At 49.7% G+C, this 15,617-nt stretch overlaps 2 protein-coding genes and 1 non-coding gene across 4 annotated transcripts; 2 read left to right on the top strand and 1 right to left on the bottom strand.

The window, feature by feature from the left end:
• Positions 1 to 70: 70 nt before the first annotated feature.
• PCYOX1 (prenylcysteine oxidase 1) lies at positions 71 to 4,447 on the bottom strand. Its single transcript, XM_065856814.2, has 6 exons — positions 4,321 to 4,447; positions 4,031 to 4,237; positions 2,802 to 2,976; positions 2,124 to 2,335; positions 1,763 to 1,915; positions 71 to 1,454 (listed from the first exon to the last, which is right to left on the bottom strand). Exons 1-6 carry the CDS (start codon positions 4,412 to 4,414, stop codon positions 799 to 801), a joined length of 1,497 nt encoding a protein of 498 aa, XP_065712886.2. The 5' UTR covers positions 4,415 to 4,447; the 3' UTR covers positions 71 to 798.
• A 72-nt stretch (positions 4,448 to 4,519) lies between these two features.
• TRNAG-CCC (transfer RNA glycine (anticodon CCC)) lies at positions 4,520 to 4,590 on the top strand. The gene has a single exon. It is a non-coding gene; the product is annotated as a tRNA-Gly (tRNA).
• Positions 4,591 to 4,832: 242 nt separating this feature from the next.
• On the top strand, positions 4,833 to 15,164 carry TIA1 (TIA1 cytotoxic granule associated RNA binding protein). Of its 2 annotated transcripts, none has more exons than XM_065856771.2 (12): positions 4,833 to 5,011; positions 8,510 to 8,606; positions 9,073 to 9,171; positions 9,719 to 9,773; positions 10,678 to 10,765; positions 11,278 to 11,353; positions 11,616 to 11,724; positions 12,113 to 12,208; positions 12,301 to 12,385; positions 12,718 to 12,841; positions 13,593 to 13,732; positions 13,959 to 15,164. In XM_065856771.2, exons 1-12 carry the CDS (start codon positions 4,986 to 4,988, stop codon positions 14,080 to 14,082), a joined length of 1,119 nt encoding a protein of 372 aa, XP_065712843.1. In that variant the 5' UTR covers positions 4,833 to 4,985; the 3' UTR covers positions 14,083 to 15,164. The 2 variants fall into 2 exon arrangements, with proteins under 2 accessions (XP_065712843.1, XP_071655434.1); XM_071799333.1 differs by lacking the exon at positions 4,833 to 5,011 and adding an exon at positions 5,683 to 5,821.
• The last annotated feature ends 453 nt before the right edge of the window (positions 15,165 to 15,617 follow it).

The raw sequence follows: 15,617 nt of genomic DNA, 5'->3' as shown, positions 1-15,617 counted from the left end.
GTGCATTAAAAATGCTTTTCTTGCAGCTGTGTGCCCTGTGGCACAGCGAGGAGGCAGCTGGGCCACGAGATCAGTGCGTTAATTTTATTATTCAACTCTAAATTTTATATTCCCACACAGTTTGAGGTATTGTAGTGATGCAAGATGCAGCCAAGGGACACAATATTTTCAAGTAAAAGTTTCTTTAACCTCTTGTGCCCTGTCATCTAAATTATTAATACCTTAAACCTTGACAAAGCGAAGGATAATCTCTGGTTTTCCTTAATAACCCCCCATTTTAGCAATTTCTGCACCCCCAGCGGCCCAGTACCCCCACCCATAAGCTCCAGTTCTTGTTCTGGAAGCAAATTTAGGAATCCAGCCCCAATTTCCACCACGCTAATCCCACACCAAGCACGAAATATTCGATACATGATTCCAAAATAGTCAAGGCAGAGATTTACAGTAGAGAACTTGTTTGGTTTTGGGTTTTTTTTTCCCCTATCAGAAACGTTCAGAGAGGAAAAACCACGCGCAGGGTTAATCACAGTGACGCAGATCCTGAGTTTGGCAGCCCCGTGAAGGGCGCTTTTGGGGTCACAATGGTGTTTTACACAACTTTAGGCTTTTTTAGACAGCTTAAGTCTCACGGAGGGATGTACCAAGGAGCTCACTCAATAAACTTTTCCACCACTGTCCGCGTCTCCTGTGAGGGGCTAATCAAGGCATTCCTTGCTCATTATTGTTAATTATGGCTTGCTCATTATTGTTAATTATGCCATCCACGGGTCGTAGCGCGGAGGACGTCCCTTTTGAGGCTCAAAGCTCCGTTTTCAGCTTTTCGTGCAGATCCTCCTGGTCAACGTGGTCGGTGTTGCCGTACCAACGGTGGAAGGCGAGCAGGGCGGCGTTTTTGGCGGCGATGGCGCTCATCTCCATGGCACTGGCCACCCGCTCGATGCCATTCAAATAGTAGACAGCGTCGTGAAGAATAATGGGGGGACACTTTTCCGGGGGGCCATACTGGGGGTACGCCAACCATTTCTTGACTTTGATGGAGTCGTAAGAGGAGAAAAGCAAGTTGAGCTGCTCTTTGGTGAGCTCCTCTTTGGAAAACACCTTCCAAACGGATGATTCCAAGGGTGGTTTTCCTTCGCCGCTTACGTCTCCCACCGGCAACACCACCCCGACGCTGTTAAAGAACAATTTGGGGTTTTCCATGGTGAAAATGGCACCAAAATCAAAGGCGGACGAGTCGTAACCGAAGAAAGAGGCGTTTAAGCGTCCGTGCACTAAGGTGGCGACGGTCTGGTGGTAAGGATTCGGGAAGTCGGGGACGGGAGGGTCGAAGTTTTTGAAGGTGATGTTGGCCGATTTGCGGCCCAGCGGAGCCGCAATGACGACGATGTCGTACGTGTCCCCCGTCAGCCCCGACGTGGTGTTGTACGTCACGTAGTAGAGCTTCACCGGGTCCCCTGGGGGGAAAAAAATGGGAGAAAAAGCGCTTTTTTCCCCATGGAGAGAATCCTATTTGTCCCTCTGGCTTTTCAGATGCCATTCCATTTAGGTTAATAAAGACTTGGTGTGAGGTGAAATTGCTGTTTAAGCTAGTAGCAGCTTAGCTGAGCTGAGCTTAGTCGCAAGCTGGGGCTTTAAGCAGAACCTGATTTTAATGTTAAAACATGAAAAAAGACACAATTTTGTTGTTTCCAGCCTGCCCAGAGCGGTGACGGAGGCCAGCGCCATTCCCCTCCCCACCAATGGCAAAGCAAACCCAACTCACCGCTGGATCTGGGTCTGACTTTGGGCTCTATGGACAGAACCGTGCCAGGGATAACTTCGGCTTTAGATGCGTAGATAAGGCCGCTGCAGACAAGTTTGTTTCCCCCTTTGACCGACCAGAGGCCCGATTCAACACCAGCCAGAGAAACAGCACCTGTGAGGAAACCAAGAGTATTAGAGCGGCTTGTTGGGCATAGTTCTGCGAGTATTTGAAACAGAAAGTGAAAAATTAGGGGAAAATTAGGCTTTTGTAACCCACTGACTGCTGTACGGCAGCAGCCCTGGGAGCAGGAATCCCACCCCATGACAGGCACGAGGTCCCCAGGACATCTCCTGGAGAGATAAACCTACAAAACACACACCTACAAAAGCGTTGACGGTGACGCCTTGCCCGTAATTGACTCTCATGGCCGGACAAACCACCTCGTTGATGAATTTGTGGGAGAAGCCGGCTTTCTGCAAGGCCTCGTCGATGGTTTGGTTCAGCAGGCGGGTGAAATCGTTCCCTCCGAGGGCGTGGAGCAGGCGCTCGTTGCTGCTGAAGGCGTAGTCGTGCGTCTGGTAGCGATAGATCCTGTAACCGGAGACAAAAAATAGGTGTTCAGTCACCGTTAATGTTTTATTTTGCCCTCGGAAGCGGTGGAGGATCTCAAAGCCCATCCTGAGAGCAGTAGGGCTTGTCCTTCCAGCCAAGCTTTAGCTTAAGTGGGACATGCCTAAGTAGACCTGGACCTTCATTTATTTATATACTGATCTTTGCTAATGAAAGCGTTTTTTGCGTAGTTATGAATTTAATTCTCTGTAGCACACGGGTGCCAGAGCAATGGGCCATCACCTAACACGCCTTTCCACTGCAGCCTTTTTGAAGACGGCAGCGCTCATCTTGATCCTTTTCCTTAGAAAAGCAATCAGAAATTGAGAAAGAGCAACCAACGACTCCTTTCTCAGCGGCAACAGGACGATTTCATGGATTTTTACAACTCATCGGCAGGTTTTGCAGCTTTCCCCGCAGCTGCTTTCCCACTTTTTGTCTCCTTCACCTCATGAACTTGTCCAGGATGTCCTCCACCCACATGGACATGCGCAGGGGGTTGAGCCCGTAGTGCCAGAGGAGCTTCAGAAGGTTGACGATGTACCAGCCGCTCTCCTCGAACACGAACGCTTCCCCGTTATAAATACCCGCCAGGCTGTCGTGCGGCGTGGCGGCCGAGAGGCCTCGAGGAAAAGGGCGAGAAAAGAGGTAATTTAATGAAAAGTCGACCTTGTGTCGAGCTAAACTGTATTACACCTTGATTTTAACTTCACGAAACAACACAGCTTCGCATTGATAAGGGTGAGCAATTAAATATTGGAACCCTAAGACGTGAGAAGGGGAATTAGCTCTTGACCAGGAGCCAGGTAGTTATTTGCGGTGACTTTTGGACCTTTATGATGGGATTAATGCATCACCCATGGCAAGGGGAGGGGGGGGCCCTTTTCCCAGGGGGCTGGGGGATTGAGGGGGAAGTTGAGGAAGGATTGGGGGGATATTGGGGAAGAAGGGGGTCACCCAAGGCTTATTCTTTGTGGGGATGTCGCTGCAGCACAGAAAAAGAGCTGGACCCAAAGGATCCCTTGGCAGGGGTTTGATTTTGGGGTTGGGGATGCTGAGGGGGGAGATATTAGGGAATGATATGGTGGGGAGATAGGGGGGAAGGATTTGGGGGGGCTGGAGATAATGGGGAACGATATCTGGGGTATATCGGGTAGGGATATGGGGGGGTGACATATTAGGGAGGAATATGGGGGGAGATACTGGGGGAGGAGGGAGCTTGTTTATGGGGGTGTCCCTGCAGCAGAGGGAGAGATGGACCCAGAGCATCCCTGGCGGGGGGGGCGGAGGGTGATTTTGGGGTGAGGAGATGCTGATTTGGGAGGAGACGGTGCTTTTGGGATGGGGGGGATGGTGCCTCTGGGGTGAGGAGATGCTGATTTGGGGGTGGGGGGATGCAGATTTTGGGGTGAGGGGTGGTGAACTTGGGGGTGGGATGGTGATTTGGGGGTGAGGAGATCGTGATTTTGGGGTGATGAGATGGGGATTTTGGGGTGAGAAGGTGGTGATTTTGAGGTGGGGGGATGGTGATCTTGGGGTGAAGAGACAGTGATTTGGGGGGGAGGGATGCAGATTTTGGGGAGAGGAGATGGTAATTTGGGGGGGATGGTGATTTTGGGGTGGGGGGCTGCAGATTCAGGGGTGCGGGGGTGCCGGGAGGGGGGTACCCCCACTCACCCAGCTCCTTGACGAAGTGTTTCATGTGCAGGTTGAGGGGGTGGATGACGGACCCCCCCGCCTCGTACCCGGCCCCCTCCAGCTGCAGCGTCGCCAGCCGCCCCCCCAGCGCCGCCTTCTCCAGCACCTCCAGCCGGACGCTCCTCCCGAACTTCTGCCGCAAGAAATAAGAGGCGGCCGCTCCGCCGATCCCGCCGCCGATCACGGCTGGGAGAACCGGGCGGTCAGTCAGTCAGGACCGGCGCCTCACGCAGCCCGCCCCCCCTATATACACACCCTCCCCGCCGTACCGATCTTGCCGGGGCCATCGCGCCGCGCTCCGCGGGCCGGGACGGGCGGGCAGAGCGCGGCGAGGAGCAGCAGGAGGCGGCGGAGGGCCGGCATGGCGCTGGCTGGGCGGGCGGGCCCGGCCCGTCAGCTGGTTCCGCCGCGGCGGGGCCGGGCGCGCTGTCACCGTCATAGCGGCAGTCGGGGGCTGCATGACTAACAGCGCCGCTGGTGTAGTGGTATCATGCAAGATTCCCATTCTTGCGACCCGGGTTCGATTCCCGGGCGGCGCAAAACCTTTTCTCCCAGGTTTTTTTTTTTCCATTTGCTCGCTCCTTTATGTTTTTTTTAATTAATTATTAATTCTGCCTGCCAGGTTCGTCCGCCGGTCCCACCGGGGGGAAGCGTCACCCCGCTAACCGGTAACCGGGTGCCAGTGGCGCGGCGCATGCGCGGGAGCGGCGGCGGGAGGCTGGCCGAGCGCCTCTTCGGGGCGCGCATGCGCATTACCGCCCCCTCCCGGCCGGCCGGGCCCTTTCGCCCGCCGCCCGCCATCTTGCGAGGAACCACTGGGGTTATTGTCCGCCGCTCGGGCTCGGCGGGGCCGGCGCCGCTCGGGCTGCCCGGGCGCTGACGGGGCGGCGGGGCCCGGCTCGGCGTGAGGAGCCCGGGGCGGGGCGGTGGCGCCATGGAGGATGAAATGCCCAAGACCCTGTGAGTGGGGAGGGGGCGACAACCCGCCTATTGTTCCCGGCTCGGCGGGGAGGGGCGGCCCGGGCTCCCCTCAGACCCCGGGCGGCGCGATCGGGCCTCGGCGACGGGGCAAGCGGGGACTCGGCCCCTTCAAGCCGCTTTCAGGACCACGGAGGGCGGCCCTGAGCCGGCCCCGGTTCCCCTCAGGGCGGGATCCCGCCCGTGTCCCGCCATTCCGCCCTCTGGCCCCATAGTGATGTTCACCCCCTTTCTCCCCTCAGTCCCTCAGCTCACACCACGAGGGACGGGGCCTGGGGAGCTGCGCTGCCCCCCAGGCTTACACCATGTCGGTTTTGGCGAACATCTGACTGAATTTTGCCGTCTCTGGGTGATTTTAGCACCCGGGCGGGTGTGGGGGGGCTGCCCCCATTGACACACTGAACAGCTGGATGGAAAGAAACGGGAGGGTGCCCGTGAAATTGGCGCTTGTCCAAGTGTTCCAAGCACGGTGTGTCCCCAAGAACTAGCGGTAGCCCCTTGCCTTGCTAAATCATAAATGGGGTTTCCTTAATTAACTTTTCCGGGGGTGTTTGGCAGCCGACACCCGCCGCTGTCAAAGAGGGATTCGGACTTTGCGTTTCAAAGGCACAGGGGAGGTCCCGCTCACGTCTTTCTCTCGTTTTCTCTGCCAGGCGTTATCTGGAGTGGTTTCCACGTTTAGATCAGGGGAATCCCAGACTCCGGTGTTTCTGATCCACCTCTGTGTAAACTTCAATCTCTGTTTCAGTACCAAGGCGAGGAAAGACAGGAGGGACAGGGGATCCCTCTGAGGTGAGGGGAGCATTTTGCCCTTGGTCAATGGCCGCACGCACCCCAAGGGTAGATAAAAAATGTCTTGGCCGAGTGCAGCAAAAACAAGAATCTTACGTGACTGACACCAGCTCCTCCAGTCTGGGCTTTCCGGAGTGGTAAACACTGTCTGCCTCTCTGGGTATAGGATCCCGTTGTCTTGCTAATTTGTGCATTTTTGGAGCTATTCTCGGCCACCGCAAACGTGGCTCAGACCTACTGGCCTGTTTGTGTGTTTATATAGAGAAGTGTTTTTCCCTCCCCATCGCAATGAAGTGGTTGTGTGGAGTTTAGCGGTCTGAGCCGTACACGGCTCGAGGGAACGGATTATCTGTCCTCGAGCACGTGCGGGTTGTTGCACAAACGTGGACACGTTTCGGAGCTGCAGAACTGAATTTTGAGCAATGTACTGAGAACGGAATTTCTCTGAATGACTCCGAGCGACTTTGTCAAGTCGTACGGAGGATTAACACAAGCCGAATTTCACAGATTGGGTTTAGAACGAGCAGCTTGAAGGAAGCAAAAAGCAGCTAGAAGCGATTTCTTTCCAGCTGGGGTGTGAAGCGTGAGTTAAATATTGTGTTGCAGGTGGATTTCTGTAGGTTGTGCTGCAGAAACCCCATCTGGACGTGGCTTTCGGGGCTCCCTCTTCACTTCCCTTGTCTTGCAGTGTCGCGAGGGGCCACCAAAGCGGTCTGCAATCCGTCTGTCGTCTTTATTTCCCTTAGCCAGTTGAAGTACTTTTTCTGGAACAGATTCCCAACATTTTTGGAAGTATCTTGTTGGTTTTGCCATTTCCACGTAAGCCGTTTCTTTGAAGGGGGGTGTCAGAACCTCGGCGTTTCGTTAGGAGCCACGTTACTTATGTAAATGATTTCCTGCATAGGCAGCTCGTTTTCACGTGGCCGGTGTCCTCCCTTGAAAGCCACTCTTCAGCAACAGGGCTTATAAATCTGAAGAGCAGTTACAAGGCAGACGGTGGTTTTGAATGTACAAAGGCCTCTTGTTTGTATTTTCCATCCAAGTACAGAGATGCTTGTGGAATATATGTACTTTTAATGTACTTTATATATCTGAGAAGTGCTAACACTCACTAGTTCGGTATTACTTTTCAAGCAACACCGAGCTATGTGCAGTGGATAAATGGAATTGTTGGCATAGTTTGCCCAACATAATATCATCTGCAAAGAGACATTGACCAGCTCATTAAAGAGAATCCATCTCTGTCAGAGAAAATAAAGTGGGCCTGGTTGCTCAGGGTTTACAGCTCTGTGCTTTTCCCATTTTTCTTGATAGTATTGCAGGACTCTCATAGTTTGAGGGTTGGAAAAGCCTCCCCAGACTTGCTGTCTTCTGCAGACATATGAGGTGATGCCGACATAAACCGTGAGAAAAACATGGAATTTCTGTGACGTTAAGCTGTTTCTCTGAGTGACTGATGCCCTTCACGATTCCCCCTCCCTTTTTTTAGTGCTTTGCAGAATGTTCTCGTTCTGTATGTGCCCATGAAGGGCCAACTCTCTCTAAGTCTATGTGCACATATATCCTTCTGCATTTGATCCTTTGAGGATGCATTGTGAAAGCTCTGACCTTGCAGAGATTCATGGAGCTGTCAGAGATCGTTTACCTGAATCCTGTGGTTTTTTTCCAGTAAAATCCAGTCTGAAGGTAGGGAATGCTGCCTATCTGATTATCGGGGTGAAAATCCAGCAGGAGTGCAAAGGTTGGGCTGTAGAAACCGTCTCAGTCACAAATAAACTGTTAATAAACTTAGACCTAGAAGGGAACGTGAGAGTCTCATCGCTTTAGTGCCCTGGCTTATTCATTATCCAAAGGGCGATAACATTTTAAAAATAGAGGGGAAAAATAAAAGTCTCACTACTTAGGATTTCCGCTTGAACTCGATGCAGGGTTGAATGGCCTGGTGTTATCAAGCACAAAGTTGATTGCCGTAATGAAGTACTCTGAACTCTTCCCCTGTTGAAGGAAACCTCGTCCAAAGCACGGGAATTATTGGCTGCGTTGAGCGAGAGAAGCCTGTGACGATCAGATTTTGGTGAAGCACGTGTAGATGTTGAAAAGGAGAACGGTTCAGAGACCTACCTCAAATAGTCACTCAAACTATTAATAATAATGCAGAGCTTGCCGGGTCGTTTTTGACAGGAAAAAAGAGACTCTGTGTGTCTTGTTGTCCCATTCTCTTCTGTGTTCAAACCAGTGTTGGCATGTATCCATCTCCTCAGGAAGGCTGTTCGCAGCCTTGTGTCAACAGGAGGAGCGCGACAAGTCCCAGGTTTTGCAGCCTCGTTGTTTTCTTACAACATCTTCACACCTCTGGCACCGAGACGGGGAGGATCACTGGTTTATTGACGTGGTTTCAGCGGCGTGATTTGGCTGGGGTTCTCGTCGTGGAGCCCGCGGTTCACCACGTAACATTCCTTTGTGGGAAGGTGCAGCCGCACCTTCGGAGCTGAGGTTTCTCGATGTGCTTTTTTTAAAAATCCCATGACTCGAACTCAACAACAAAACAACCACCTGTGGATCAAGGGCAATTTTCATCCCCGAGTGGTGAAGGGTGTTGGGGGAACAATGTTGCACCGTGTTTTCTCAGTTATAGACAATCAGTCTGGAGCCTCAGGATGGTTTCTAATGTTTTATTCGATCCTGTAGATACGTGGGGAACCTGTCAAGAGATGTGACCGAAGCACTAATCCTCCAACTGTTCAGCCAGATCGGACCCTGCAAAAACTGCAAAATGATCATGGATGTAAGAGCCTTCATGATTTCTGTGTTTCTCGTAGCTAAAGGCTTAGAGATGTACTTGCACGTTGCAGAAGTGCAAATTTCCACTGGAAATTCAGCATCAGCACGTTAAAGGGATGTAGTAAGGCCGGAGATCAGAGTCGTGTACTTTGGGCATCATTTCCGCCTCATATCTGATGTTAAATGTAAGGATGGCCGGAGATAGTGAAAGGGAGGGAAGAGGCAGATTTATGTAAGTGTTGCAGATGAGATTTGAAAAGTTCTCCTTTGCCATAATTTTTCCTTTTTAAAACGGAACCGCAACCTCCTGGAGCGTTATCGGTGCATTGACTGTGATATCAGCATAGAGTTTCAAAGCCTGTTTATTTTGAGACATTTAGATGTAATAAAGAAAGAGCTGAGTGTAATAGTGAGCATACAGTTTGAAGAGGTTCGTATCAGTAATCCTTTTTGTTCCCCATTTTTTTCAGACAGCTGGAAATGATCCGTACTGCTTTGTGGAGTTCTACGAGCACCGTCACGCAGCCGCAGCCCTGGCTGCCATGAACGGCCGGAAGATAATGGGTAAGGTAAGCTGTCGTGTCTACAGGGTGAGTTGGAGTTGGAAATCAGGCCGTGTCAGGTGGCACAGGTCAAATATCCGGGGACGAAATGTTGCCCGAGACGAAACGGATGTGCCGCAAGTGTTAGACGCTTCATTTGGTCAGAGGTCATAGCGGGACGTGACTAACGAGAAGCACCGTTGATACTTTTTTAGGAAGAACGCAGAGGGCGGTGGGGATGTAGAAGCGGGGAGGGCTCCGAGACAGCGGGCGTAAGAAATATTCTAACTCCTCCAGCCTTATCAGGACAGAGTCCCTTTATTTCCCTAGCCCTGCAAATAAAAACCCACCCAACCAAACCAAACTCCCAGGCTGGGTGCGTTTAATGTCTTTGCTCTCAACCAGTGCAGCAGTTTGGAAAAATGAACCCTCTCCCAAGAAACATGCCTTAAACTTGAGCTTTCACCCCAAACTTCCACGTCTGGTCCCACTGTAGTGTCAGAATTAAGTGCTGGAGTTATGTGGGCTTAATCGGGATTTGCCTGATCTAACGTGAGCAACTAAACATTTGCAGGAGGTCAAAGTGAACTGGGCAACGACTCCCAGCAGCCAGAAGAAAGACACCAGCAGTAAGTGTTGCTTGCATGTGGAGTGGGTCTTTGATTTGTACAAGTAGTTTTGAACAGAAACAAGAAACATCGTATATGCCGTCATGTTTTGATCGTAATCCTAAGATATTTAATGTGTTTGCTTTAATAATCTTAAGAACAGATGTCATCTTCGTCATCAGGTAGTAGTAGCGTTAACACAAGATGTTCACAAGGTCCTCGTGTCTTTTTAGACATCCAGTGAAATCTCTCAATGGTATTCACGAACCCCCTGAAGCCATGTGTGGGGTTTTTGTTACCAATTCATTTTATGTTGAAAAAACTTCCCTTTGATTTTCCTGTAGCGTCAGAAAGTGCTCTAGTGTCCACTGGTCCGTTCCGGTGCTGATTTCTGGCGGGGCAACCAAAACTGTTGGCTTTTGAGAACTCAAATGCAAACTCTAGCAATGCAAGGGGTTTTTCTTATTTTGTTCTTCCTGCCCCACAATGTTAAACCAGCCATTGTGACTAGGTTCAAAATAGGCCCTGCATTAGAACAAGTGTTTTCCTGACACTTCCTGATGTTTCAGTCGATCAGATGTGTAATAGCTCTGGATCTCCTGCTGTGTCAGAGCTTAACACGGAGAGAAAGGTTTTTGTGTAGTCCTGACACATTAAGTAAATAGTTTAAGACTTTGCAAGATCAATGCTAACTGGTCTTAAAAGCAGTTTCTAAAATATGAAGCGTAAATGCCATATTAGTATCCTTTGTAGTGCTGTCAAGCACAGTATCTCTTACAAGCAGCAGTAAATTCTGTACGTAGTAAACTCTGGTCTTCATGTAATTTTTAATAAGAGGTGGAAATCCGTGCTGAACAAGATTGCTCAGTGTGTTCAGGGCTTGTCTTCAGACATTAAGATCCTTTTCTCTCTTTTTCCCAACAAGACCATTTCCACGTCTTCGTTGGGGACCTCAGTCCAGAAATTACAACTGAAGATATCAAAGCAGCTTTTGCACCGTTCGGAAGAATATCGTAAGTAATTTCCTAGGACAAAGAAACTAACTCATCTCTCCTAAATGGAAACAGCCTGATGTTTCAGTTAAATTCCCTTTTCCCACAAAAATGAACCTTTTTTAGCGTAAGACTCATTGGGGCAGCCTGAGTGGCCTTGATCTGTTGGCGCCGGGTCAGCATAAGCCCTTGACCCTGAAACCTTGGGGCTGAGGAGTCTCACCGGTGCCAGCAATGCAGAGCGATGGTGCAGCGAGAGAACCTGCGACAAATGGGGAACGGTGCCCGCAGGTGCCGGTTTGGTGTATTCTGGGTGTAGCAGAGTCAGGAGCGGTTCATTCAGCTATGTGATACATCATATTAAGACATGAATGGTTCGGTGTTTTCCTTGATAATTTCGGAACACTCCAATCTCTCAAAATTTGCAGCTGCCCACAGTCGCAAAGGGGGAATAATGGATTGACCCAAGAAAATTAAAGAATTCCGTTAACAGGCGACGTTTTCCTGAGCTGTCTCTCGTTTCTTCTTTGTAGAGATGCGCGTGTGGTGAAGGACATGGCGACAGGAAAATCCAAAGGCTACGGCTTTGTCTCCTTCTTCAACAAATGGGTAAGCACCAGCTTGGTCTCGAGCGGCGCTGAAAAACTAACAGTGATTTTCAGGGGGTGCCGCGTTGTCACTCCCCATCTTTATCCAGCTTCGGTTTCCCCGCCTGCCAAGGGAGAAGGTTCTCTGGTCTTTGAGATGCTTTACTGTCGCTTTAGCGTTTCTAAAGCAGTTGCAAGTGACACTCAGAGAAGCGACGTACAGGCCCAAGAGGGTTCTAGATGGCAAAACTGGGGTTTTTCTTCCCTCTGTCTCTCGCGGACAGGACGCAGAGAACGCGATCCAGCAGATGGGCGGCCAGTGGCTCGGGGGAAGGCAAATCCGAACGAACTGGGCGACGAGAAAACCTCCGGCTCCAAAGAGCACATATGAAGGTCGGTCCTGAATTTCTGGTGTGTTTGTTGGGGGCCAGGGGAGATTGAGGTTGAAAATTTGGGATAATTTCTTCCCCAAAGGGCTGTGGGGCATTGGAACAGGCTGCCCAGGGCAGTGCTGGAGTCACCATCCCTGGAGGGTTGGACACACGGACATGAGGTTCTCAGGACATGGCGCAGTGCCAGGGGTGGGTTATGATTGGATTCAATGATCTCAAGGGGCTTTTCCAACCAAAATGATTCTACAATTCCATGACCGTGTTACAGAAAGTGTCTCCATAGAAAAGACTTTGAATCAAGTAGATCAGGCCTACCAATAGGTCAACGTCTTACGGCAGTTTGGCTTAGAATTTCTCTGTAACGAAATCTTGGTACAAATCCCTTCCAGCAAACACCAAACAGCTGTCGTACGACGAGGTGGTCAATCAGTCCAGCCCCAGCAACTGCACCGTGTACTGCGGAGGCGTCACCTCGGGCCTGACAGGTAGCGTCACCTCCAGCTCCCGGCGCCTGGAATATCCCAGAATAAAATGGCAATCACCTCATTTTCCTGGTTTTCTTCTCATTTTGCTGCAGAGCAGCTCATGCGCCAGACCTTTTCTCCCTTCGGCCAGATCATGGAAATCCGAGTGTTCCCTGACAAAGGCTACTCCTTCGTACGGTAAGCTGGCTTGCGGGTCGTGCAGTGAATAGTTTAGTTGGAATTAACTGGTTTTTGCTATATTGGTGTGAGCGGAACGTGACTGGAACTGGAGAATAAGAAGAATTAATTGAAACTTGACTTGTGCTCTCCTCGCCGCTCAATTTTCCTGTTCTTTTAATGAGAGTTATGACACTGAGACAAGAAAATCATCCACCGCCTGCTGTGGAGGAGACAGGAGGAAGTTTCGGTGGTGGAATTGGGGTTTTAACCAGCGAGGACTCTCTTCTGGGGGGACTCCTGGCAGTTTTGCACCACGTGAGTTATTTATAAGTTCACGATTATCTGTTCAGGTTTAATTCTCACGAGAGCGCGGCACATGCCATCGTGTCTGTCAATGGGACGACGATCGAAGGACACGTCGTCAAGTGCTACTGGGGCAAGGAGACGCCGGACATGGTCAGTCCGGTGCAGCAGGTCAGAACTTCTCTTTTTTGGTCATTAATCTGCGCTAAAAACCCATTAAATATCTGTAAAATCGGCGTGCGAGAGACTTGGCGTCACAGGTGTGACTTACATTAGGGCTTATTAATAGGAGGGTTTTTCTCTGGAGTACAGAGATAGTAGATATCTTGGAATGAAAAAAAGGTGTCTTTACATAAGGTTGTTATGGTAAAAACCTCTTGTTTCTCAAAACTGAGATGTTAAAAATCTCTATTTACATAGCAACATGACGTAAAAAATCTCTTGTTAAGTAAAAATGTGACATTAAAAAAATGTGACGTAACCAAATCTCCCGTTACACAAAAACATGACGTAAATAATCTTGTAGACGTAAAAAAGTCATGTAAGAAATTTGCTGTTACGTGAAAACAAGAAACAAAAAAATCTCTCCGTACGTAACAATACGATGTAAAAAAGGTTTTGTTGCGTGAAAACATGATGTAGAAATTCTTGTGTTACGTAAAAATGCAATGGTAAAAAATCTCGACATAAAAAATATTGCATGATGTACAAACGTGACGTAAATAATTTCTTCTGACGTAGAAACGTGATGTTAAAAATAATCCACTATGTGGAAACGTGACGTAAAGAAATCACGGGATGTAAAAAGTCTTGTGTTAAGTATACAAATGACCTAAAAAATCTCTTGTTAAGTGAAAAGGTGATGTAAAAAATGGCAGCCGCGGAGGTGCCGTTAATTAACCGCTCGCTAATCACCCCGCAGAACCAGCTGGGCTACCCGCCGGCGTACGGGCAATGGGGCCAGTGGTACGGCAGCGCCCAGCTGGGCCAGTTCGTCCCCAACGGCTGGCAGGTCCCTGCTTACGGGCTGTACAGCCAGCCCTGGAACCAGCAGGGCTTCAGGTGAGTTTGGGGGCAATTTGGGGTGTTTTGGGGACGTCATATTTCGAGTCCATAATGGTAACGGCACAAAGTCCCCCGCGATGCCTCGCTGTGTCGCCACGCGGAGATTTGCGGCGGGGAAGCCACGATGACCCCATCCAATCAACCCCATCTCCTCACCCACCCTCAAAGTCCCCCCCATTATAAAATTAGCCTAACGAGCTTTTAATTTTTAATTAATCCGCAGTCAGACGCAGTCTTCAGCGGCGTGGATGGGCCCCAACTACGGGGTGCAGCCGCCCCAGGGGCAGAACGGGAGCATCGTCCCCAACCAAAGCGGGTATCGCGTGGCCGGATTCGAGACGCCCTGAGGAGGAGGAGGAGGGGGAGGAGGAAGAGGAGGAAAAGACTCTGAAAGCGGCTGGAGCGTCGTCCGCCGCGGAGATCGATCTGCTCAAGCGTCAGCCACGACGTATTTATTTAAAAGAAAGGATGAAAACACAACAAAAGCGCATTTTTAATCATGAAAGTTGTCATCGGCATTGTTAAAAAAAAACCAAACAAAACAACAACAACAAAAAAAAACAACAACACGCGAAACGAAACAAAAAAACAAATCACACTAAACGAGATGCTGGATGTTCTGCCAACTTTTGCCTTCTTTTTCCTCTTTTTTTTTTTGACGTGTTTCTGAAGATCCGCGTTTCTCGAAACGCAGCAAATGCAGGGAGTGCTGCCGCTGGCAAAGAAACGTACCACGGGGGCAGCGAATTGCACAAGCGTCAACCTCGCCGGGTTTATTGTGTTCTTTGTTTTCTTTCCTCGGAAGTAGCGTGTCGTTCTCGTTTGCATTCCGAACGATTTTAAATGTATTATAAAGCGTTGTACAAAAAAAACAAAAAAAAAAACCACAAAAATAAGAAGCCAAAAGCGTGCGAATCCCGAAGCCGCCGCCTCTTCGGCCTTCGCACCGTCCGTTAAACGAGCCTCTTGTACAAAACCTCCGCCTGTCCGCCGGGTTTTTGTGCGTTACCGCCGGGTTTTCGCGACGATAAATTATGAGTTTACATCGGTTTTTTTATATCTCAGCGTGTTTTTCAGCCTTCGCTTTAGGACAGGGAAGGGGACAGCGGCCGGGTCCCCTCACAAGGGAGGATTTTTACACCAGAAGGGTGAAAAATCCTCTTTCAACTAAAATGTGAGATTTTCCTACACGCCGGCCGCGTTGTTTTGCTTTTTTTGTTCTTTTTTTTTTACCGATTTCTACATTTACGTGTACTGATGATGTAACATACCTTAGCAAATTAATATTTTGCACAACCGTGAGCCACCTTTATACGTTTCCTTATTTAAAGGAGTCCTTTGACACGACTTAATGCCTCAAATCCTCGTTTCTTTTAATCTTTCTTAGTTTTTTGCATGTGTTGACCAAATATACCCTCTTAGTGTTGGATTATGAAGTCCATTTTCTCATGTTTTTAAGGAATTGTATAGAATTTCCCATAATGCCCTTGGAAGTGTGAGCCACCAGACCTCCGCAAATAACGGTCACGGGTTTTTCACACCGTTCAGAGGCCAAAACCGACCTTATCTGTCCTACCTCTTGGTTACGAAAAGAATGCACAATAAGACAAAAAAACAGAAAAAAAAAAGGAAAAATAGCAAAAGCAAAGGTTGTTGTGCGCTCTATTTTCTTATGCTGTGTCCCTGTGGCCTCCCCGGGCAAAGCGGGCGGGAGGGGAGCGGCTTTTAGCGGGATATTTGGGGGGAAAAAAGGCTGAAATTGATGAATTATTACAGCAATAGCGCCGCGGGGGATGCTGGGAGATGTGGACCCCGGGGGCTCTGCATGGGCGCATGCGCCCTGAGCCGTCCCGCGGACTACAACTCCCAGCGCTCCTCGCGG

This window comes from Patagioenas fasciata, chromosome 26, assembly GCF_037038585.1.
Source record: "Patagioenas fasciata isolate bPatFas1 chromosome 26, bPatFas1.hap1, whole genome shotgun sequence".
Lineage (NCBI taxonomy): Eukaryota > Metazoa > Chordata > Aves > Columbiformes > Columbidae > Patagioenas > Patagioenas fasciata.
The sequence above is the reverse complement of the archived record's forward strand: the minus strand, read 5'-3'. Positions and strand labels throughout refer to the sequence as shown.

Bases quoted from the DNA above. Each gene is read 5' to 3' on its own strand.
- TIA1 (XM_065856771.2), top strand. From the start codon at position 4,986: ATGGAGGATGAAATGCCCAAGACCCT. The intron at 9,774-10,677 runs GTAAGTGTTGCT...TTTCCCAACAAG, and splicing joins CCAGAAGAAAGACACCAGCA to ACCATTTCCACGTCTTCGTT. The intron at 11,354-11,615 runs GTAAGCACCAGC...TCTCGCGGACAG, and splicing joins TCTCCTTCTTCAACAAATGG to GACGCAGAGAACGCGATCCA.
- PCYOX1 (XM_065856814.2), bottom strand. From the start codon at position 4,414: ATGCCGGCCCTCCGCCGCCTCCTGCTGCTCCTCGCCGCGCTCTGCCCG. The intron at 2,336-2,801 runs GTGAAGGAGACA...CTCCGGTTACAG, and splicing joins ATCCTGGACAAGTTCATGAG to GATCTATCGCTACCAGACGC. The intron at 1,455-1,762 runs GTGAGTTGGGTT...TTTTCCCCCCAG, and splicing joins AGTCAGACCCAGATCCAGCG to GGGACCCGGTGAAGCTCTAC.